Source organism: Pongo pygmaeus, chromosome 10, assembly GCF_028885625.2.
Source record: "Pongo pygmaeus isolate AG05252 chromosome 10, NHGRI_mPonPyg2-v2.0_pri, whole genome shotgun sequence".
Classification (NCBI taxonomy): domain Eukaryota; kingdom Metazoa; phylum Chordata; class Mammalia; order Primates; family Hominidae; genus Pongo; species Pongo pygmaeus.
In genome coordinates, this window is record NC_072383.2 from 28,462,536 (window position 1) to 28,488,605 (window position 26,070).

Genomic DNA, 26,070 nt, shown 5'->3' on the forward strand with positions numbered 1-26,070 from the left:
TCCCAAAAGGCTAGGATTTCAGGTGTGAGCCACCATGCCTGACTACAACACACAAGTCTGTCTGCAGACCCTGGACATTAAAACTCAGGCATCCCCTCTTTCCGGGAAACCATCCCTGATACCCTCCCAACTCTGGTGGCTTGAGTCCCAGGTACCCACATCAGTAATCCTGAGCTTCTCTCAGATTTGCTGCCCTTCCACACTGTATTGAAATTACTTAACTTTTTAATACTTGCTTCCCGCACTAGAATGAGAGCTGCATTTCTGTCTGTTGTTTCTGGCCCATAGTAGACATTCAATAAACATTTCCTGAAGGCATAAGTGACGATGCTCTTGTCCTTTGTTCCTGGGTGACTGACCACATAACCACTGTCAAATTCACAGGAACAATTATGAACTAAATGAATGAATATACATTATAATCTTTCTCTTTTACCTAAGGAAGCAATTTCAACATATTTTTTTAGATTTTATCTCAGTACGTTTTTAGCAAATGCTATGGACTGAATTGTCCCCCCAGAATTCGTATGTTGAAGCCTTAATTCCCGACATGATGGTATTTGGAGATTGGGCCTTTGGGAGATAATTAGGTTTGGATGAGGTCATGAGGATGGGGCCCTCATCATGGGATTAGTGTTCTTGTAAGGAGAGGAACCAGAGAGCTTTTTGTCTCTGCATAAATGCAGTGAGCAAGGGAAGGCCATGTGAGCACACAACAAGTTGGTGGGTATCTGCAAGCCAGAAAGACAGCCCTCACCAGAACCCAGCCCTGCTGACACCTCCATCTCTAGGCTTCCAGCCTCCACAACTGTGAGAAAATAAAGTTCCTGTTGTTGAAGCTACCAAGTCTGCTATTTTGCTATGGCAGCCCAACCTCAGACTGCAAACAACTTGGATCATTTTCTATACCGTAGTTCTCATGAGAAAGAAATCTGAAAAGGCTCTGCCCTGAGGACCAAAGGAATCTGGGCCTTGCTAAAAATAAATGTCTGTTAATTAAATTGGCATTTTAAAATTTGGCTTCAAATATGGAACTAGAAGTCACAAAGCAATAGCAGGACTCCACCTTGTCTGGGCTCCTCCTCCTTTCTGTCGCCTTCAATTCTTCCTCTCATTGTTTTGTGAAATTCTAGACAACACATGACTGAATATATACATTCTTGGAGGATTTTTCCTAGATATGGGAGCTCAAGTCAGTCACTGATGATAATCTTGGACGTCTAATAATCTGTGGTCTTTTAACCCTTTGCAAAGATACAAGAAGGAAAGTGGGATGTCCTCCGTGGAACTGCATAGCCCTGCTATAGTATTTTGAAGCGGTCTTTTAAATATTCAATTTTCAAACAAAAATGCATGTGTACAGTCATAAGTTTAAGAAAAAAAACCAACCAAGCAGCATTCTTGAGAATGTACTAATCAAATTTTAGTCCTCCCATGGGGTTCCTAAAATGATTTTTTTATTGCAAGTTTTACACATTTATAGAAGAGGTAGGAATGATTTCTTTCCTTTGAAATACATGATAATCTTATTGGGAAAATATAGATATTTCAAGAATATCTGGCAAATGGTCAATTAGAGTTAATTCATAGTTGAATTCTTTGAGGAACTAAAGGAACAAATACATTTTTGAGTCGCTCTAATGTTCCAGGTTCTCCCACTAGACTCTGCCTCCCAACAGCCATGCTGTAGGACAGAGTAGAAAGGGCCTGGGCTCTGAATTCAGTAGGGTTTTAGTGTCAGGTCTGCTGCTTAACAACTGTGCGACCTTAGGCAAGTTTCTCTTAATATATGGAAAATGGGTGGTACGGGGTGAATTGTTTTCCCCCAAAGTTTGTATGTTGAAGCCTAGGCCCCAGTGTGACTGTATTCATAGTTAGAGCCTTTAAAGATGTAATTAAGGGTAAATAAGGTTATAAGGGTAGACCCCTATACAACACTTCTGTTTTTGAAACCATCCAGTCTGGAATTTTGTTATGACAACCTGAGCAGACTAATACAGTGGGTAATGACAGCATCTCCTGAGAGTGTGGTTAGGATCACCCGTGGCTCATGCAGTGCTTGGCTCCTAGGAAGCACTCAATAAATGGTAGCTATTTGCAGCTCAGAAAGAAGAGAAGAGAAAACGAAAGAGAGAAAGAAGTGAGTGAATAATTATTAAGATTCTACTATATGCCAAGCACGTTGCATAATTATCCAGTTTAATCTCCCTAACAGTTCTGTGCAGAGCACAGATGAAGAAACTGCACTTTTAGAAGGTTGTGTAATTTTTCTAAAGTCACATATAGAGTGACAGAATCAGCAATCTGGCTTTAAAATCTGTATGCCATGCCACCTACTAGAGTAGCTTCCTAGATGCCGGAAGGTTTTCGTGAAAGAGATTCTGGATGATTTTCGCAGCAGACACACAGCGAAGGAGTGGGCGCCTGCTGTAGGAATGTGTTCCTGTCCACACCAGGATGTTCACTCCCACGCCAGGCTGGGCCACACAGATGCCTGCACTCAGAGGCAAATATCTTTTCAAAAAGGAGTTTTGAATCTGCTCAAGCCCTGGAACCAAGTATTCACTTAACACACCAGAGTTCTGTACCAAATGCACCAGCCTAAGTAATGGTAAGGGAATGTGTCAGCATTCAGTGTGTCCTTCCTTGCAGGACCTGGTTTGAGAACTGCCTGTAGACAGCTGGGCCAGGATAAGGTTACTGCAGAATGTAAACCCTGATTACCACCTAGATGACCTGCTTGAGGGTCATTTTGTCTTCTGCTTTAACCAAGGAGAGTGTCTGTCAAGTGAAATTACATTTTTCATATGGTCGCTTTGAAATTACTCTTTCAAATAGTAATTAACCAGTGGAATTCACTGTGGTTTTATTTATTTATTTATTTATTGAGATGGAGTCTTGTTCTGTGGTCCAGGCTGGAGTGCAGTGGCATGATCTCGGCTCACTGCAACCTCCGCCTCCTGGGTTCAAGCCATTCTCCTGCCTCAGCCTCCCAAGTAGCTGGGACTACAGGCACGTGCCACCAGGCCTGGCTAATTTTTTGTATTTTTAGTAGAGATGGGGTTTCACCATTTTAGCCAGGATGGTCTTGATATCCTGACCTCGTGATCCGCCCACCTTGGCCTCCCAAAGTGCTGGGATTATAGGCGTGAGCCACCGCGCCTAGCCAATTCACTGTGTTTTAAGACTGCTCATTATTGATGATGAAAGCCTGTGGTTAGTAAAGGTGTTTTTCTTCCCTTTTACCATGACATGTCAGTTACATTTACACTTAGAGGAAGACTAGAGAGCAGCCCTTTTTATTTTAATTGGAAGTTGAATTTAAGATTTATGGAAAGGCCATTTCTCAGGATTTCTCAAGATGAGTTACCCAAGTTTATTTCTGATTTTGCATTATGTTTGAGATTTTACATAATAAAAGATTTTTTAAAAATAACATTGACGTTTTAAAAAATTATTTATATCCTGAATCAAACCTTCATGGGTCATGGATTCAGACTTTGAAAAAGCTTCTAAGGTAGAGAGACAATTACTCAGGTATCTGAAGTTGTGAAATAGCAGGCTAATGAAGGATGGATGACTGCTACCAAATGTCTTAAGTGTTTCTTAAATTTATCTTCGTAAGATAATTGTGCATGAGGAAGAAGTACAGCAGCACACCCAGAATCCACTTGTTTCTTGTGCATGTGTGGCAGATGCTGTCAGTGCCCTGTGGCATATCCCACCAGCACCCACCACTGCAGACAGGGCATGCCACTGGCCTCCAGTGTCCAAAGCCGGGACTCTCTGCCTGACCTCTTCCTCTGGTCTCTGGAGCCAGTTCTGCCTGTGGCTCCAGGAACTTGCAGGTTTCAGGTACTTTATTAGCTTTCTTCTCTTCCGTGTCTCACTTCCCAGTTCTCTGCCAGTGTTTCCTGGGACCACCCCTCCAATAAACTTCTTATATTTGAATCCTTGTTTTGGATCTGCTTCCTCAAGAATTCAAGTGAAGACAGCAAGACACCAAGTTGAGAGACCTAGCCTGCAACGTATTGAGGAAAAATTTCATAAAGGATTTTGAAAGGATGTCCTGTAAATTAAGGCAGTGTTTAGGGTAATACAGGCTTTTTCTCCCTCTCCTCTCCCCCCACACACTTTTGGGAAATCATGGAGTAGATGACACTTGAATCTAGCCTGTGGAGCCGATGTAAGTAAATAGTTTGGCAAGGATCAGACCTCATGACTCCAATATTTAGATAAAGAGCTAAAGAATTATTGGGATAAGAATTTTTAACCCATTTCCCATTTGCCCTGAGAATACTGCACTGGTAGCGAGCTGTAATTTTTTCTTTTCTAAATAGGAAATGGATTAAATGGGATTTTTAAAAAAAAAACTTAGCTGATCAAGTGAATTGCAGTTGATAGAATTACACAATCCCAACTAGAAATTTGCCAACTGAATAAATGTTCACAGTGAGAAGTGAGGGACAGTTCGATTTGGAAATATAGATAGTAACCTGTTGTAAGAGAGAAGTAAATGCAACAGGCTAGGTTCTGTGTGATGAGATCACATATATAAATAAAAAATACAGACTTTCTTAAGTCTGTATTTTCAGTAGAGTGGAATATTTTTAGTCAGTATCATTCATAAGTTTGCAGAAATGCCGAACCTGATGTATAAGCCCTTTTATTTTTAACTGCCATCTAGCTTTGTTAATATGAATGAAAACTTTTATTTATACTTACTCAATTTTAATTCGTTTGAGGTATCTGGGTTGTTAGGGGGAGGTAGAGCCTAGGATGACCCCCAGATTTCTCTTTGAACTGCCTGGGTTGATCGTGGCACCAGTAAACAGGGTAGGGAATAAGTGATAAAGACTGGGTTTGGGTTGGAAGAGATAAGGAGTTTTGTAATTTAGGGCATCTGTGGCCTGGGAAGGGGGTGGTGTTTGTGAGATGTTGGATACAAGGTTTTATGCATGGCTTACAACCTGCCCTCTGTTCCCTGCTTTATTTTCCAGCCTTTCCCACTGCAGCGCATGCTTCAGCCGCATCTGACCGCTCTCTCTCAGTTCTCACTGGTCATTCCCTCTGGCTGGGACACCTTTGTGCCCCTCCCCTTCTGTCACCCAGGCAACTCCTATTTGAACATCTTTGGAGACAGAGCACTCACTATCAGCAAATGGTGTGGCATTAGTGGTTTAGAAAGTGGGCTCTGGAGCCAGCCTGAGTTTTAACCCCAGCTCCATCCTGTACCTGCTGTGACTTTGCCATTAACTCAGTTTCCTAGGACAATGGAGATACTAGAACATCCCATAGAACTATTAAGTTTAAATGAGTTATACGTTTGAAGCACTTGAAACAGACTGACACATAAAGTGTTCTCTAAATCTTTGCTATTATTGTTAACTACTATCTTATATGACAGTTCATATCATCTTCTATTTAAACAAAAATTTAAAGGATTTATTGTAGTGGAAGTTTTAACAAATAGTGCCAATTTAAAACACTGATTGTTCTAATCTTTTCTAAATCTTACCATGAAAACAGCTGTTTCAAATAATTTTTATCAGGCTTTTCCCCTACTTTTTAACCTTTAAATCACTTTTGTGGCATGCCTTAATCTGTATCCTACTCATTGTTTATGCCCGTATTGGATTTATTGTTTGCTTAAGCATGATATTTGAGGATATAAATTATTTCCAATTTTTTATTATTTTGGTGGACATGCTTGACAAGCTTCTTGCTATGAGTTAATTGCTTGGGATTTTCCTAAAAAGTGAAATTTATTTTATTTTTATACTTTTCATTATAAATTTCTCCAAGTGTTCTTTAAAATGTTTCTATAATCTATTATAACCTTATATATCTGTTAACCATTATAAGCACTAACATAAGAAATTTAAGAATGTATGCATAATTATTTAAATGTCTTTTTAAACTTTCGAATATAAGTTACAATATACCAAAAAACTTAATAAGGTGAAAACAATATTGCAAGGGGGCATGAGGATTAATTTTTTCTAATAGATGTAAATTACTGTAATTTTAAAAATTGTCTTGGAAATATGTTAAGTCATAGACCTAGTTAATCCTAAAATAAAGCAACCTGTTCGCTTTTTCACGTAGTACATACAATTTAGTTCCTGAGAAAAATAAACTATTAATAATAAAGTCGTGAAATAAACAAAATTGGTGATATCTTTTCAATGGAATACCATTCCCCTTTCATATTTTAGCATATTTAAAGAGCATTTTATAGCACAATTATAACTATTATAGATGTCAATATAAGAAATTTAATGACTTATTTATAATGATCCAAATGTCCTTTTTAAAAATCTTTGAATTAGAGCATAGAAAATTCTATACTATCCACTGCACTGGTTACTTGAGAAGCTGGCCTCCAAATATTGTTGGAATGGAAGAAGAAAGGAACAGTAAGAAAGACAACAGTAATTTTACCTGCCTTGTGGCCATTGGAAGATTACAGCCGTATGTTGTTCCACAGAACAGTGGAGAGATTAACGTGAAACCAACTGAATTTATAACCCGGTTTGCAGTGAATGGAAAATTTGTCTATGTAGATCAAAGGTAAACATTTACATGTTATAATGATTAGAATTCAATGAGATATTTGAAGCTATTAAAGGCGTGTCTTAGTAGCACTGCTAGTTTTTTTTTTTCTTTTTTCTGTTTCAGAACAGAAAATAAAATTTAAATGAAATAAGAATATGGACATGTCAGTAAATTTGTTTAAGCCAATATGTAAACTTGGAAGAGTGTCTCTTAGCCAGTGGTGCAGAAACTGGGCGTGGTCTGTGGCCACGATTTTACTGGCAAAAGCTAATAAGAGCACAGCCTGAATCGGGTAGAGGCCTCATGCCTGGGTGCCTGTTCTGTGTTGCAGCTCTAGTCTGGGTCTAGGGCAGCCGAGGGGAGCCCAGTGATGTGCATGGTCACTCATCCCCTACCCTGTGCACTTCTTTACGATCCTGACCATATGTGGGCCTACAGTCTTCTGGGAGGGAGTACACTCACCACTTCTGAAGTTTATTTTCAATTTTAAAACCAGGGCAACAGCAATTTTAGGATATCTGCCTCAGGAACTTTTGGGAACTTCTTGTTATGAATATTTTCATCAAGATGACCACAATAATTTGACTGACAAGCACAAAGCAGGTAGGTATGCATTGAGCAGAATACATTTTGGGGAATTTAAAATGACAGTTTTAACTCTTAATTTCCCATTCCTGTGAAATTTGAAGTTTGAATTAATCTTCACAACATTTATTTTTATAGTCATTGACTATTATGCTGATAATTATCTTTTCTTGTTAAGTTCTACAGAGTAAGGAGAAAATATTTACAGATTCCTACAAATTCAGAGCAAAAGATGGCTCTTTTGTAACTTTAAAAAGCCAATGGTTTAGTTTCACAAATCCTTGGACGAAAGAACTGGAATATATTGTATCTGTCAACACTTTAGTTTTGTAAGTAATTTTTTATGTTAAGACCTTTATACTGATTTCAGATGAGTCTCTTTGCTTTTCTCCTCTCATCTTGCTAAACCATTAAAACTGTATGATCCTCTGGCCTTTTATTATAACTTGAGATTTATCTTTTGAATAATTCATTTACTGTTCATTGACATTAGTTCTCAGAATTAAGCTAAAAGTTTTCATTTTTGTAATACATTCCTTCTTACTTGATATACTATGTGAGGGTAAAGGCATTTATTCAGGCATTTTCTTCCTACCCTCCATGGCCATTCAGTAAACAATGCAGACATGGATTTCTACTGTGCATCATTGTAAGAAATTGTTTTGTCCTCCCTGTCATTTTTACCTGCACATCTTGTAAGCCTGGGGTGCCACCATGTCTGTGTAGGCATGCCCAGCACGGGGGAGAACAGAAATTCAGCCCAGGTGTTGCTTTAGCAAGCTCTGGTCTGTAGCTGTGTCAGCCTGAAGGAAGAGCCAAGTTTTCCTGATTTTATAGTAGGCTAGGATGGCCCCGTTGTAAGTCTTACTTTTTTTCTGTAAGTTTCTCTTTGAAATTGCTGTAAGGTTTCCTTGAACCAGTTGTTTCCTTGTCTACAATAGTGAGCGAAAAATAATTTTTAAAAAAAGTTTAATACTTCCAGTATTTCCTGTCACCCATCCCAATAGTCTTTGCCTACTTATTATTAGTACAGGAACTGAGAGTTTGTTATTGTGAGAATGCATACTTTATAGGGGAATGGGGCATTTAGCAAATGCCATGATACTTAGCACATTAAGACCTTGATTTCTGGTGGTGATACTAACAATATGTGTATATAAAACATAAATGGGCCACAAATTGACAAATTAAATATACAGATCTTAGTGTAGTTGCTATAACAGTTTCCTTCACCTTAGAAAGTAAATCACCTATGGTGTTTTTACTTCTAGGGGACATAGTGAGCCTGGAGAAGCATCATTTTTTCCTTGTAGCTCTCAATCATCAGAAGGTAAGCTTAGTTTTAGATGATGGAAGACTTATTACTAAGACATATTATTAAGACTATTACTATCTTTTTCTGTCCTGGAGAGGGGAAAATTTGAAGGTGAAATTAAAAGGAGTTCTACAGGTTGGGTTATAGGAATCCCAACTTTGGTTTAGAAGAGACTAAATTCAACGGGAAACAGATATCCCATTTAAACTCCCAGAGGTATCACCATGTCCCCCTCAAAATTTCCACAGTGCTTTGCTCACATTTCTGTTATAATCTTGCATTGTACTGCAATTAGTTGTTCATTCAACTTGCTTTCCAGTAGACTGAGTTCTTTAAGAGCAGGAATGATGTTTTATCCATTATTCAGCCCTAGCAGCTAACATTGTTCCTTGTCAATTGTGACACTCTTGGACAGATTAACGAAAAGTATTGGGGGAGTTTTTGCTTATCTGTGTTAGTTTTTCACCACAGGAATATATTAATGTATTATTTGTAAAAATAAAAATCTTAGGAAACATTGAAGTAGTATTGCTGTGGAGATTAAAGTGGGAAGAGACTGGAGTCAAGGGTTACAAGTCACAATTGTGCCCTCAGTGACTTTCTACACATTTGATTCAAAGAGCATCATGAATTACATATGTAATGCAAGGATGAGTGTTTTCCAACTTTTTTGGATGCAGCTAGTCTGTTTCTTTTAAGGAGAGAACTGTGAAATTATTTTAATTGAAAGAAAGATAAAGTCCTCAATTGAATTTCTCCTTTTGCTGTTACTTAGAGTCCTCTAGACAGTCTTGTATGAGTGTACCTGGAATGTCTACTGGAACAGTACTTGGTGCTGGTAGTATTGGGACAGATATTGCAAATGAAATTCTGGATTTACAGAGGTAATGTTTTATTGCTGCAAATATTTTCAAAAGTAAAAATATAATTATAAAATCAATATACAAAAATCAGTAGCCTTCCTATATACAAATGATAACCAGTTTAATATAATGGAAAATATTATCTTTACAGTAGCAACAAAAAGATATAAATTTTATAAGAAATGTTCATACCAACATGAAAAAAACTGTAAAATTCACAAAGGCACGTAAAAGATAACTCATATAACTTCAGATATAAGCTCTTTTTCAACAGGAAGGCAGAATTGTAAGAATGCCCTGTTCCTTAAACTAGCCTGTGAATTTAATGTGGATCTAGTCAAAATACCACCGTGTGGCCAGGCATGGTGGGTCATGCCTGTAATGCTGGCACTTTGGGAGGCCGAGGCAGATGGATTGCTTGAGTCCAGGAATTTGAGACCAGCCTGGGCAACATGGCAAAACCCCATCTCTACCAAAAAAAAAAAAAAAAAAAAAAAAATTAGCTGGATATGGTGGTGCACGCCCGTAGGCCCAGCTACTTGGGAGGCTAAGGTGGGAGGATCACTAGAGTGGGGTGGAGGGAGAGGGGCTGGTGGGGCAGTGTCAAGGCTGTAATCAGCTGTGATCCTGCCACTTACTCTTTACTAGGCAAAAGAGCAAGACCCTGTCTCAAAAAAAAAAAAAAAAAATACTACCATGCATTTTTTTTTTTTTTGGAATCCAACAGATTATACTAATCACATTAAAATATCTAGAAATATATGAAAAATAATAGTAATAAAGTGAGACTAATGCTATCAGATATTAAAATATGTTATAAAGCTACAACCACTAAAACATTTTAGTGTGACCCACAAATAGATCATTGTAAAAGATTATATTTCAGAAATACAATCAAAGGAACATGCAAATTTATTATATGGTAAAAATTAAAAATGACACCTTAAATCAGTAGGTAGAAATGAATTAAACATTAAAGGGCATTATGATAACTGTGTAACCATTTGGGGAAAAAATAAAGCTAGACTCCAACTTTATTCTTTACACTAAAATAAATTCCAGATAAATCAGAGTTCAAAGTAGAACTATAAAACTAAAGCTTTTTGGGTGGAGCCAAGATGGCCGAATAGGAACAGCTCCAGTCTACAGCTCCCAGCCTGAGCAACGCAGAAGACGGGTGATTTCTGCATTTCCAACTGAGGTACCGGGTTCATCTCACTGGGGAATGTCGGACAGTGGGTGCACGACAGTGGGTGCAGTGCACCAAGCGTGAGCCGAAGCAGGGCGAGGCATCGCCTCACCCGGAAAGCGCAAGGGGTCAGGGAATTCCCTTTCCTAGTCAAAGAAAGGGGTGACAGGTGGGCACCTGGAAAATCGGGTCACTCCCACCCTAATACTGTGCTTTTCCAACGGTCTTAGCAAACAGCACACCAGGAGATTATATCCCGCGCCTGGCTCAGAGGGTCCTACGCCCATGGAGCCTTGCTCATTGCTAGCACAGCAGTCTGAGATCAAACTGAAAGGCAGCAGCGAGGCTGGGGGAGGGGTGCCCGCCATTGCTGAGACTTGAGTAGGTAAACAAAGCAGCCGGGAAGCTCGAACTGGGTGGAGCCCACCGCAGCTCAAGGACGCCTGCCTGCCTCTGTAGACTCCACCTCTGGGGGCAGGGCATAGCCAAACAAAAGGCAGCAGAAAACTTTGCAGACTTAAATGTCCCTGTCTGACAGCTTGGAAGACAGTAGTGGTTCTCCCAACACACAGCTAGAGATCTGAGAATGGACAGACTGCCTCCTCAAATGGCTCCCTGACCCCCGAGTACCTAACTGGGAGGCACCCCCCAGTAGGGGAAGACTGACACCTCACACGGCCGGGTACTCCTCTGAGACAAAACTTCCAGAGGAACGATCAGGCAGCAACAATTGCTGTTCACCAATATCTGCTGTTCTGCAGCCTCCGCTGCTGATACCCAGGCAAACAAGGTCTGGAGTGGACCTTCAGCAAACTCCAACACACCTGCAGCTGAGGGTCCTGACTGTTAGAAGGAAAACTAACAAACAGAAAGGACATCCACACCAAAACCCCATCTGTACAACACCATCATCAAAGACCAAAGGTAGATAAAACCACAAAGATGGGGAAAAAACAGAGCAGAAAAACTGGAAACTCTAAAAATCAGAGCGCCTCTCTTCCTCCAAAGGAACGCAGCTCCTCACCAGCAATGGAACAAAGCTGGACAGAGAATGACTTTGATGAGAGAAGAAAGCTTCAGACGATCAAACTACTCTGAGCTAAAGGAGGAAGTTCGAACCCATGGCAAAGAAGTTAAAAACCTTGAAAAAAAATTAGACGAATGGCTAACAAGAATAACCAATGCAGAGAAGTCCTTAAAGGACCTGATGGAGCTGAAAACCACGGCACGAGAACTACGTGATGAATGCACAAGCCTCAGTAGCCAATTCGATCAACTGAAAGAAAGGGTATCAGTGATGGAAGATGAAATTAATGAAATGAAGCGAGAAGAGAATTTTAGAGAAAAGAGAATAAAAAGAAACAAACAAAGCCTCCGAGAAATATGGGACTATGTGAAAAGACCAAATCTACGTCTGATTGGTGTACCTGAAAGTGACAGGGAGAATGGAACCAAGTTGGAAACCGCTCTGCAGGATATTATCCAGGAGAACTTCCCCAATCTAGCAAGGCAGGCCAACATTCAAATTCAGGAAATACAGAGAACACCACAAAGATACTCCTCGAGAAGAGCAACCCCAAGACACATAATTGTCAGATTCACCAAGGTTGAAATGAAGGAAAAAATGTTAAGGGCAGCCAGAGAGAAAGGTCGGGTTACCCACAAATGGAAGCCCATCAGACTAACAGCTGATCTCTCGGCAGAAACTCTACAAGCCAGAAGAGAGTGGGGGCCAATATTCAACATTCTTAAAGAAAAGAATTTTCAACCCAGAATTTCATATCCAGCCCAACTAAGCTTCATAAGTGAAGGAGGAATAAAATACTTTACAGACAAGGAAATGCTGAGAGATTTTGTCACCACTAGGCCTGCCTTACAAGAACTCCTGAAGGAAGCACTAAACATGGAAAGGAACAACCAGTACCAGCCACTGCAAAAACATGCCAAATTGTAAACCATCGAGGCTAGGAAGAAACTGCATCAGCTAACGAGCAAAATAACCAGCTAACATCATAATGACAGGATCAAATTCACACATAACAATATTAACCTTAAATGTAAATGGGCTAAATGCTCCAATTGAAAGACACAGACTGGCAAATTGGATAAAGAGTCAAGACCCATCAGTGTGCTGTATTCAGAAGACCCATCTCATGTGCAGAGACAAACATAGGCTCACAATAAAGGGATGGAGGAAGATCTACCAAGCAAATGGAAAACAAAAAAAGGGAGGGGTTGCAATCCTAATCTCTGATAAAACAGACTTTAAACCAATAAAGATCAAAAGAGACAAAGAAGGCCGTTACATAATGGTAAAGGGATCAATTCAACAAGAAGAGCTAACTGTCCTAAATATATATGCACCCAATACTGGAGGACCCAGATTCATAAAGCAAGTCCTTAGAGACCTACAAAGAGACTTAGACCCTCACACAATAATAACGGGAGACTTTAACACCCCACTGTCAACATTAGACAGATCAATGAGACAGAAAGTTAACAAGGATATCCAGGAACTGAACTCAGCTCTGCACCAAGCAGACCTAATAGACATCTACAGAACTCTCCACCCCAAATCAACAGAATATACATTCTTTTCAGCACTACACCACACCTATTCCAAAATTGACCACATAGTTGGAAGTAAAGCACTCCTCAGCAAATTTAAAAGAACAGAAATTATAACAAATGATCTCTCAGACCATAGTGCAATCAAACTAGAACTCAAGATTAAGAAACTCACTCAAAACCACTCAACTACATGGAAACTGAACAACCTGCTCCTGAATGACTACTGGGTACATAACGAAATGAAGGCAGAAATAAAGATGTTTTTTGAAACCAACGAGAACAAAGACACAACATACCAGAATCTCTGGGACACATTCAAAGCAGTGTGTAGAGGGAAATTTATAGCACTAAATGCCCACAAGAGAAAGCAGGAAAGATCTAAAATTGACACCCTAACATCACAATTAAAAGAACTAGAGAAGCAAGAGCAAACACATTCAAAAGCTAGCAGAAGGCAAGAAATAACTAAAATCAGAGCAGAACTGAAGGAAATAGAGACACAAAAAACCCTTCAAAAAATCAATGAATCCAGGAGCTGGTTTTTTGAAAAGATCAACAAAATTGGTAGACCGCTAGCAAGACTAATAAAGAAGAAAAGAGAAGAATCAAATAGATGCAATAAAAAATGATAAAGGGGATATCACCACCGATCCCACAGAAATACAAACTACCATCAAAGAATACTACAAACACCTCTATGCAAATAAACTAGAAAATCTAGAAGAAATGGATAAATTCCTCGACACATACACCCTCCCAAGACTAAGCCAGGAAGAACTTGAATCTCTGAATAGACCAATAAGAGGCTCTGAAATTGAGGCAATAATTAATAGATTACCAACCAAAAAAAGTCCAGGACCAGATGGATTCACAGCCGAATTCTACCAGAGGTACAAGGAGGAGCTGGCACCATTCCTTCTGAAACTATTCCAATCAATAGAAAAAGAGGGAATCCTCCCTAACTCATTTTATGAGGCAGCATCATCCTGATACCAAAGCCTGGCAGAAACACAACAAAAAAAGAGAATTTTAGACCAATATCCCTGATGAACATGGATGCAAAAATCCTCAATAAAATACTGGCAAACCAAATCCAGCAGCACATCAAAAAGCTTATCTACCATGATCAAGTGGGCTTCATCCCTGGGATGCAAGGCTGGTTCAACATACACAAATCAATAAACGTAATCCAGCATATAAAGAGAACCAACGACAAAAACCACATGATTAACTCAATAGATGCAGAAAAGGCCTTTGACAAAATTCAACAACGCTTCATGCTAAAAACTCTCAATAAATTGGGTATTGATGGGACATATCTCAAAATAATAAGAGCTATCTATGACAAATCCATAGCCAGTATCATACTGAATGGGCAAAAACTGGAAGCACTCCTTTTGAAAACTGGCACAAGACAGGGATGCCCTCTCTCACCACTCCTATTCAACATAGTGTTGGAAGTTCTGGCCAGGGCAATCAGGCAGGGGAAGGAAATAAATTAGGAAAAGAGGAAGTCAAATTGTCCCTGTTTGCAGATGACATGATTGTATATCTAGAAAACCCCATCGTCTCTGCCCAAAATCTCCTTAAGCTGATAAGCAACTTCAGCAAAGTCTCAGGATAAAAAATCAATGTGCAAAAATCACAAGCATTCTTATACACCAATAACAGACAAACAGAGAGCCAAATCATGAGTGAACTCCCATTCACAGTTGCTTCAAAGAGAATAAAACACCTAGGAATCCAACTTACAAGGGATGTGAAGGACCTCTTCAAGGAGAACTACAAACCACTGCTCAAGGAAATAAAAGAGGATACAAACAAATGGAAGACCATTCCATGCTCATGGGTAGGAAGAATCAGTATCATGAAAATGGCCATACTGCCCAAGGTAATTTATAGATTCAATGCCATCCCCATCAAGCTGCCAATGACTTTCTTCACAGAATTGGAAAAAACTGCTTTAAAGTTCGTATGGAACCAAAAAAGAGCCCGCATTGCCAAGTCAATCCTAAGCCAAAAGAACAAAGCTGGAGGCATCACACTACCTGACTTCAAACTATACTACAAGGCTACAGTAACCAAAACAGCATGGTACTGGTACCAAAACAGAGATATAGACCGATGGAACAGAACAGAGGCCTCAGAAATAATGCTGCGTATCTACAACTATCTGATCTTTGACAAACCTGACAAAAACAAGAAATGGGGAAAGGATTCTCTATTTAATAAATGGTGCTGGGAAAACTGGCTAGCCATATGTAGAAAGCTGAAACTGGATCCCTTCCTTACACCTTATACAAAAATTAATTCAAGATGGGTTAAAGACTTAAAGTTAGACCTAAAACCATAAAAACCCTAGAAGAAAACCTAGGCAATACCATTCAGCACATAGTCATGGGCAAGGACTTCATGTCTAAAACACCAAAAGCAATGGCAACAAAAGCCAAAATTGACAAATGGGATCTAATTCAACTAAAGAGCTTCTGCACATCAAAAGAAACTACCATCAGAGTGAACAGGCAACCTACAGAATGGGAGAAAATTTTTGCAATCTACTCATCTGACAAAGGGCTAATATCCAGAATCTACAATGAACTCCAACAAATTTACAAGAAAAAACAAACAACGCCATCAAAAAGTGGGCAAAGGATATGAACAGACACTTTTCAAAAGAAGACATTTATGCAGCCAAAAGACACATGAAAAAATGCTCACCATCACTGGCCATCAGATAAATGCAAATCAAAACCACAATGAGATACCATCTCATGCCAGTTAGAATGGTGATCATTAAAAAGTCAGGAAACAACAGGTGCTGGAGAGGATGTGGAGAAATAGGAACACTTTTACACTGTTCAACCATTGTTGAACAGTGTAAACTAGTTCAACCCTTCTGGAAGTCAGTGTGGCGATTCCTCAGGGATCTAGAACTAGAAATACCATTTGACCCAGCCATCCCATTACTGGGTATATACCCGAAGGATTATAAATTATGCTGCTTTAAAGACACATGCACACGTATGTTTATTGCGGCACTATTCACAATAGCAGAGACTTGGAACCAACCCAAATGTCCAACAATGATAGACTGGATTAAGAAAATGTGGCAGATATACACCATGGAATACTGTGCAGCCATAAAAAATGATGAGTTCATGTCCTTTGTAGGGACATGGATGAAGCTGGAAACCATCATTCTCAGCAAACTTATCGCAAGGACAAAAAACCAAACACCGCATGTTCTCACTCATAGGTGGGAATTGAACAATGAGAACACATGGACACAGGAACATCACACACTGGGGCCTGTTGTGGTGTGGGGGAAGAGGGGAGGGATAGCATTAGGAGATATACCTAATGTTAAATGAAGAGTTAATGGGTGCAGCACACCAACATGGCACATGTATACATATGTAACAAACCTGCATGTTGTGCACATGTACCCTAAAACTTAAAGTATATATAATAAAAAAAATAATAATTTTAAAAAATAAAATAAAACTAAAGCTTTTCCAGAACACATGTGTGAATTTTTATATTCTCAACTTGAAAAGTCCTTTTTAAACGTCACAAAATCCAGAATTTATAAAGAAAAATATTTGGTAAATTTAATTGTATAAAAATTAAAACCTTACACATAACTATATCATTATAGCAATGTTAAAAGAGAAATTATAAACTGTGGAAAACGTGTGGATTTCATACGGTAAAATAGAGAAACTATCTTAATGTATAAAGAGTTTTCTTATATAAAGAGTAAAATTATTAAGCTTGATATTAAACTTTCTGTATTTAATTTTATATATCTCTATATATTAAACATTGTAGTATACAGAATAGTTACTATGTTTTTTAAAATTTTCTTTTGAGGCAGGGTCTTGCTCTATCCCCCAGGCTGGAGTGCAGTGGTGCGATCATGGCTCACTGCAGCCTGGACAACCCATGCTCAAGTGATCCTCCTGCCTCAGCCTCCCAGGCAGCTGGGACTACAGGTGCACACCACCACACCTTCCTACCTGGCTTAGTACATTTTAAAAAAATAATAACACAATAAACGGCCAGGTGCAGTAGCTCATGCTTGTAATCCCCAGCACTTTGGGAGGCCAAGGTAGAGGATCACTTGAGGCTAGGAGTTCAAGACCAGCCTGGGCAACATATCGAGACCCCATCTCAAAAAAAAAAAAAGAGAGATTAGCCACGCATAGTGGGGCACAGTGGTAGTCCCAGCTACTTGGGAGGCTGAGGTGGGAGGATCACTTGAGCCCAGGAGTTCAAGTCTGCAGTGAGCTAATCATTATCATTTTCCTACTGATTAGTGATATCGACTGCCTTTTCATGTGCTTATTGGCCATTTGTATATTTTCTTTGGAGAAGTGTGCATTCAAGTCCTTTGCCCACTATTTAATCAAGTTGTTTGTTTTGTGGCTGTTGTTGAGTTGGGAGTTCTTCACATATTCTGGATATTAACCACTTAGCAGATATGTGATTGGCAAATATTTTCTCTCAGTCTTTGGGTTGCCTTTTTACTCTGTTGATCAGGTTTTTTGATGTACAAAAGTTTTTAATTTTTATATACTCCAATTTATTTATGTTCATTTGTTGACTGTGTTTTTGGTGTCATACATACCAAGAAATGGCTGCCAAATCCAATGTCATGAGGCTGTTCCACTATTTCCTCCTAAGAGTTTTATAGTCTTAGGTCTTAAGGTCCTAAGTTTAGTCTTTGATCTACTTTAAGTTAGTTTGTGTATATGGTGTAAGGTAAGAGTCCAGCTTCATTCTTTTGCATGTGGATAACCAGTTTTCCCATAGCATTTGTTGCAAAGACCATCCTTTTCCCCACTGAGTGTTCTTGGTACCCTTAGTGAAAATTATTTGACCATATATGCTGCAAGGACGTTTTAAGAGAAGTGGAAATGGAGCTAAACATTGACAGCTGAATACTATTAAATGTTCAGCATAAAGTACAGAGGGCATTTATATAAGGAGGCACCTTAGGTAATGTATGAAAGTAGGTAGAAGGAATCATAGTGGCTTCAGAAAACAGAGACTCAACTGAGAGAGGAATTGAGTTGATGAGCAGTGGGGGTTCCTAACTAACGTAAAATCAAGTAGTAGAGGGACTTAAATAACAGATTTCTGCCCAGGGAACTAATATGAAGGAAGCCAAGATACAGAAGATTAATCTGATTGTAAAGAGATGAGGGGAGAGGTAGTTTTCATCAGGCTAAGTGAGCAGGTAGTGATTTTAAAACATGAACAGGGGTGATATCAGATGCCAGCAAGATGGCACAATAGGATTTCCAGAGTGAAGAAAGCCCACAGGACTTATGGGACACTTTCAAGAAAACCAGTGTGCACATGTGGGTGTCCCAGAAGGACAGAGAAAGTCAGAGGCAAAGAGCTTATTAAAAACAAAATACACACACACAAAACACACACACACACAATGGAAAATCCCCAAATTCAGAGAAGGGAATGTTCATTGAGCCCAGGAGTTCCAGATTCATGAAGCCAAAGAACCCCAAATGGATTAAATATAAAGAGATCTTCACCAAGACACGTTATAATCAAATTCTCAAAAGTCAAAGAAGGAGAGGATTTTGAAAGCATGAAGAGAAAAAGCAACTTGTCACATGTAAAAGAACCCACATAAGCTTTCAGCAGCTTCCTCAGCAGAAACCTTGCAGGCTGGGGAGAGAATAGGATGATATATTCAAAGTGCTGCAACTAAAAAAAAAAAAAAAAAAAAAAAAAAAAAAAAAAAAAAAAAAAAGCCAAACAAGAATACTACATGTGGTAAGGCTGTCCTTCAGAAATGTAAGATAGATAAGGACTTTTCCAGACAGACAAAAGCTGTGGGAGTTAATCACCATGAGATCTGCCTTACAAGAATGCTAAAGGGAATTCTTCACATTAAACTGAAAGGGTGCCAATTAACAAATGAAAATATAAAACTTTCTGTAAAGATAAGAATATAGTCAAATTCAAAATACTCTAATACTGTAATGGTAGTACATAAATCACTTTGAATTCTAAAAGAAAAGTTAAAAGACAAAAGTATTAAAAATAATTATAGCTACAATAATTTTGTTAATGAATACATGATATGTAAAAGATATCAATTGTGACATCAGTAACATAAAATATGGAGAGAAATAAAGTGTAGAGTTTTTATGTGCAGCTGAAGTTAAATTATCAGCTTAAAATGTCCTGTTATAATGACAAGGTATTTTATGTAGGCTTCCTAATAACTACAAATAAGTTCTTTTTCCAAGAAAAAGAAAAAGGAATCAAAACATACCACTACAAAAAAATCATCAAATCACAAAGGAAGACAGTAAGAGAGGAAGAATGGAACAAAGGAACTACAAAACAGAGTACGATGAACATTGTGCTATCAGTAAAGTACCTGATAGTAGGTACTTTACTATCAGTAATTACATATAAATGGATTAAATTATTCAATCAAAGACAGAGTGGCTGAATGGATTTTAAAAACAAGATCCAACTGTGTGCTGCCAACCAGTGACTCAGTTTAGTTTTAAGGACACACATAGGCCAAAAGTGAAGGGATGGAAAAAGATATTCCATCGCAATGATAACCAAGAGAGAACGGGGTGACCATACTTACGTTAGACAGAATAGACGTTAAGTCAAAAACTAAGCTGGGCATGGTGGCACACACTGGTAGTACCAGCCATTTGGAAGGATGACAGGAGGATCACTTGAGCCCAGGAGTTTGAGGCTATAGTGCACTATTACCATACCTGTGAATGACCGCTGCACTCCAGCATGGGCAACAGCAAGACCCCGTCTTGAAAAACACGCAAAAAAAAAAACTCCCCTGCAAAACTGTCATGAGACAAAGAAGATCATTACGTAATGGTAAACGGGTCAATTCAAGAGGATATAACAATTGAAAATATATATGCACTCAACACTTGAACACCTAAATGTATAAAGCAAATATTAACCAAATTGAAGGGACAAATATACAGCAATACAATATTAGTAGGGGACCTCAAAACCTCAGTTTCAACAATGGATAGACCATTCAAACAACATCAATATGGATACAGTGGACTTGACTAAAGACATGAACACTCCATCTGCTGGCAGCAGAATACACGTTCTTTTCAAGTGCACATGGAGCATTCTCCAGGATAGGTCATGTATTAGGCCACAAAACAAGTCTTAAAAAATTTAAGAACATGGAAATCCTATCAAGTATCTTTTCTGGCCACAATGGTATGAAACTAGAAGTCAGTAACAAGAGGAAAATCGGAAGACTCACAAATATGTGCAATTTAAACAACACATACCTGAACAACCAGTGGGTCAAAGAAGAAATCAAAGGGGAAATTTAAAAATCTTGAGAAAAATGGAAATGGAAACACAACATATCAAAACATATGGAATGCAGTAAAAAGCAGTTCTAAGAGGGACGTTTATAGCAATAGATACCTATGTTAAGAAAAAAACCCTAGCTTTACACCTCCAGGAACTAGAAATGGTACAAATTAAGTCCGAAGTCAACAGAAGGAAGGAAATTATCAGAGCAGAAACAGATTGAATCAAGATTAGAAAAACAATAGAAATGACTGATGAAACTGAGTTGGGTTTTTGAAAAGATAAAATTGATAAACCATTAGCTAGACTAAGAAAAAAAAGAAGTCTCAAATTATAAATAGTGACAATATGAATGAACTCGCAGGACGTTATGCTAAGTGAAATAAGCCATATACAGAATGAAACATACTGCATCATCTCTCTTATGTGCAGAATCTTAGAAAAAAAAAGCTGACTAAATAAAAATAGAGTAGATAGGTGTTCACCAGAGGCAGGAAGGGCATGGAAATGGGGAGAAGTAAATCAAAAGGTACAAATGTGCCGTTAGGTAGAATGAATAAGTCTACAGATCGAATGTGCAGCATGAGAACTAACTATAGTTAATAATGTTATATACTGAAGATTTGCTAGGAGAGTAGGTTTTAGGTGCTGTCAACATACACATACACACAGGTAACTGGGGGAGGTGATGAATATGTAAATTTATTTAACTGCAGCAATCATTTTACTATGTATATGTACAGTATACCATCGTATTGTACACCTCAATGTCAACTGCCTTCTTGGGAACACATAAAGACATAAAGTTGTGTTTATGCCATTTTGTTCTCTATGTATGTGTTTCATTGATTTTTACCTGAGGATGACCTATTATAGTAAAAATATGGCACATTTTTCACTTTAAAAAGGTTCCAGAATGTTAGTAAATCTTCCTTACTCTTGGTTCTGCCATTTAGTATCTTGAGGAGGAGCTGATTTTTGACATGAGCACCTGTTTTAAACTGTGCTGTGTTACTCTATTAACACATGATATATTGACAGATGATACAATTTACTCGAGAGCTTTTACCTCAGAGCTTTATTTTTCTATTTACCATGGAGTGTTTTTCAGCATTCCGTAGTCAAAAATAAGCCTGGCACCTAGTAAGTCAGTCTAATTGTGGAACCTGCTATGATACTCAGTTTCAAGTTCCTCACTGTATTTTTCTCAGTAGATTATTATGTATTTAGAGGAGAAAATTTCCTTCTAAAATATGTAAAAATTAAAAATGTTTTATGTATCACTTTTTAAAGGTTACAGTCTTCTTCATACCTTGATGATTCGAGTCCAACAGATTTAATGAAAGATACTCATACTGTAAACTGCAGGAGTGTAAGTATACTTGTAAATGATAATATTCATGAAATAAATGAACAATACAATTTGCCCCTTGTTGATTATTTCTTTTAAGAAAAGAAGCCATTCTGTCAAAAAAAAAAAATGAACCCATTTTGATCACTCAGTGATTTTTAAGTGGCTTTGTGGAATAGTAGTTAAGAATGAAGTTGCTGGAAGCATAATATCTGAGTCCAAGTTATGACACTTACTGGGACGTAACCTCAGGCTTTTACTTAAACTCTCTGTGCCTCAATTTTCTCATTCGTAAAGTGGGAATAATAATATCACTGATCTCCTCGAGGATTGTGAGAATTAAGAGCTTAAATACATAAACAAAAACTCTTAGAACAGTGCCTAGCACACAGTAAGTGCTCAATAAATGGTAGCTGTAATTATCGTTATTGTAATAGGTTCCAATTTAGTAGATTAAATCTACTCTTTGAGGTTTGAAAAAAAAAGTTTAAATGATGTAAGCCACAAAATAAATACCACATACTACTTAATTCAATTGAACAAATACTAGCTATTTGAAATGCATTATTATATATACAAAAATTACTTAACCTAGTGCTATCTGGAAGACTAAAATACAATATAATTCTGATTTAGCACAGACAACAAAAAGCTCTAAAGCAGGTATGTAAATCAAGCAGTATAAGACTACAGGAGAAAAGAGAAATTTTATCTGACCAGGGACAAACAGAGACTTGAAAATACAAATATCAGAGCCAGGCATGGTGGCTTGTGCCTATAATCCCAGCTACTCAGGAGGCTGAGGTGGGAAGATCACTTGAGGCCAGGAGTTCAAGACCGGCCTGGGCAATATAGTGAGACCTCCTTTCTAAAACAGATTTTTAAAAATACTAGCCAGGCATGGTGGCACATGCCTGTAATCCCAGCTACTGCAGGAGGCTGAGGCAGGAGGATCACTTGAGCCCAGAAGTTTGAGGCTGAAGTGAGCTATGGTCACACCACTGCACTAGTCTGAGCGGCAGACTGCAACTATCTAAAAGCAAAAAAAGAAAATATAAATGTCATGTCTTTTTACACAAATATCATGTTTTGTGCTTTATTATTTATTCATTTATTCATACAGTTAGCGTGTGTTTATTAGGTATCCATTTTGTGTGAGGCAGTATGCGAGAAACAGATTTATGTGGTAGTAAAAATGTCTAAGTAGTGTATGTTATGTAGGCATTCTATAGATAAAGTATGTCAAACTTGAGACAGTATAGGCAAATGATTTCCTATTTTATGAGCTACATGGATTATTAGATTGTTTGGCCTGTAGCTATATAACAGTATAAGAACTTTTCAGTAACAACATTTGGTTTAATGTTTCCCACTCCAAAGCAGTATTTCCCATAGTAGTTTTATATGAGATATAGTTTTGCCATCATTTTATAAAAACAGAAATAAACTTTGACCCCAAGCATTTGTGGTCATGAACTTTTTCTTCTTCATCCAAAACTTTTCCTTACATATGCACCTTCAGTTATGGCTCTTAAGAATGCAGGCTTTGGAGTCGGGTAGACTTGAGTTAGAATCATGGCTTCAACACCTTGGGCAAGATATCCCTTTAGGCCTCAGATTTATGATGTGTAATATAGCTGCCTCGCGGTATCTGAGAAATGAGATGAAATGATGCAGGTGGAGAGCTTGGCACATGGTACTCGGGAAAAGCAAGCTTCCATATTGATGGTGGCATTTGTAGCACTGGTGGCAGGCCCATGTCTGATAACTGCCAAAAAGTATTTATCTTGGCCGGGCGCGGTGGCTCACACCTGTAATCCCAGCACTTTGGGAGGCTGAGGCGGGCAGATCATGAGGTCAGGAGATCGAGACCATCCTGGCTAACACGGTGAAACCCCATCTCTGCTAAAAATACAAAAAATTAGCCAGGTGTGGTGGCACATGCCTGTAATCCCAGCTACTTGGGAGGCTGAGGCAGGAGAATCACTTGAACCCAGGAGGTGGAGGTTGCAATGAACCGAGATCATGCCACTGCACTCCAGCCTGAGTGACACAGCAAGCCTCCATCTCAAAAAAATAAAAAGTAAAAATAAAGAAATAAATAGAGTGTCCTTATTCTAGTAGGAACCTCACTGTTTGTTACTCTGGCTGTCTTTTCAGATGTCAAATAGGGAGTCGTTTCCACCAAGTCCTTCTGAAATGGGGGAGCTAGAGGCTACCAGGCAAAACCAGAGTACTGTTGCTGTCCACAGCCATGAGCCACTCCTCAGTAAGTTTTCTTTGGGAACTGCTGACCATTTTCATTTATCAAAACCCCCCTCTTAATCACTATGTTTTCAGGCACAGGAAATTTGTAGAGAAGCAGATAGTTTTAAAACTAAGGTTTTTTTCAGTTCAGTTGAGCACATTGGCTCACACCTGTAATCCCAGCACTTTGGGAGGCCAAGGCAGGAGGATTGCTTGAGGCTAGAAGTTCAAACCAGCCTGGCACACATAGCAATAACCCATCTCTACCAAAAAATAAAATTGTTTTAATAGCTAGGCATGATGGCTCATGTCTATAGTCCTAGCTACTTAGGAGGCTGAGGCAGGAGGATTGCTTGAGCCCAGGAGTTCAAGGCTGCAGTGAGCTGTAATTGTACCAGTGCACTCCAGCCTGGGTGACAGAGTGATACCTTGTCTCAAAAAAATAAGTAAATAAATAAATAAATATTTTTTTTCGTTCAAAATTCTAAATAACAATGATTGTACTTAATCTTAAAATGGATGCTACCATTGGCTGGGCATGGTGGCTCATGCCTGTAATCCCAGCACTTTGGGAGGCCGAGGCAGGCAAATCGTGAGGTCAGGAGTTCGAGACCGGCCTTGCCAACGTGGTGAAACCCCATCTCTACTGAAAATACAAAAAATTAGCTGGGCGTAGTGGCAGGCACCTATAATCCCAGCTACTCGGGAGGCTGAGACAGGAAAATCGCTTAAACCTGGGAAGTGGAGGTTGCAGTGAGCCAACGTCATGCTGCTGCACTGCAGCCTGGGTGGCAGAGCAAGACTCCATCTAAAAAAAAAAAAGGATGTTACTTAATGGTTCCGTCATTAAGAATTCAGTTATCAATGGAATCAGCTATGAGTATTGGTAAATCCACAATTTAATTAAAACCAAGGTATTTCTATCTAGGAAAAAAAGGTCCATTCTGAAGAATTACCAAGAATTCATAAAGGATAGAAGTCAAAAAAGTTTAAGATGTAATCATTCATTTTAACAGTGTTTATGCAAAGTCCAGATCAAGTAAATTGAGTGACGTGGTATTTTAGTCTGTTTTATGCTGCTATAACAGAATACCACAGATAGAGTAATTTGTAATAAACCGAAATTATTTGGCTCACAGTTCTGGGAACTGGGAAGTCCAAGAGTATAGTGCAGGCATCTTCTGAGGACCTTCATGCTTCATCTTCCCATGATGGAAGGCAGAAGGGCAAGAGAGGGTAAGAGCAAGAAAGCAAGATGTGGGAAAACTCACTTTTATCACAAACTCACTCTTGAGATAACTAACCAACTCCCATGATAATGACAGTCCATTCATGAGCGCAAAGGCCTCATGACCTAATCACCTTGTATCAGGCCTCATTTCTCAACACCATTGCATTGGGGATTAAGTTTCCAACACATGAATTTTAGTGGACAAATTCAAACTATTGTATATAGTTTCATATCCTCCATGACTGACATTGCTCTGCTAAAGCATACACTAAAGAGAAGCAAAGGACTTGAGGAATTTGGATGTCCACTTTAAACACACATAGAGTCATATATTTATAATCTGAAGTTCCGTTGTAGTTTGACACATATATACAAACCTTTGGTTTGTCTTCATCTGCATTTTAACCCTTAATTTCTAGAACCTTTTATCTCTAAATTAATTATCATCTCCATGGTTCCTACTTATTTCCTTTTTCAATAAAAATCTGATTTATCTCCCTTTTATAAGAAAATTCCAAATCTTTAGAAGATGCTTTTGTCTCAGGCTTCTCATTTCAGTATTAAACAGGGTTTTTTCACAAGCAGATTAAATTTTCTCCTTCCAGGGTTTACACACACACACACACACACACATACACTAAATCCCCTAGCTTCCTTCCAGCTCTCTGAGAGTCTGTACTCTTTAGCAGTGTAATTTCCTATTAGAAAACTCATAGACTAGCTTACTTCTCTGTAGCAGATGAATTAGGTGCAATTTATCTGACAGAAGATTGTTATAAAACTAGGTAACCCATTTAAAAATAT

The 26,070-nt window shown here is 38.6% G+C and overlaps 1 protein-coding gene across 14 annotated transcripts in view; it reads left to right on the forward strand.

Moving 5' to 3' along the window:
- Positions 1–26,070, forward strand: part of BMAL2 (basic helix-loop-helix ARNT like 2) — a 91,262-nt gene that overhangs the window by 61,354 nt on the left and 3,838 nt on the right. For 11 of the 14 annotated variants that reach the window (XM_054442900.2, XM_054442902.2, XM_054442906.2 and 8 more), the window contains 7 exons: positions 6,333–6,573; positions 7,055–7,161; positions 7,322–7,472; positions 8,415–8,473; positions 9,234–9,342; positions 21,731–21,809; positions 23,949–24,057. In XM_054442900.2, the coding sequence (XP_054298875.1) occupies positions 6,333–6,573; positions 7,055–7,161; positions 7,322–7,472; positions 8,415–8,473; positions 9,234–9,342; positions 21,731–21,809; positions 23,949–24,057 (855 nt within the window). The remainder of the gene's footprint in view (positions 1–6,332; positions 6,574–7,054; positions 7,162–7,321; positions 7,473–8,414; positions 8,474–9,233; positions 9,343–21,730; positions 21,810–23,948; positions 24,058–26,070) is intronic. The other 3 variants (XM_054442911.2, XM_063672542.1, XM_063672541.1) reach the window with 1 other exon arrangement.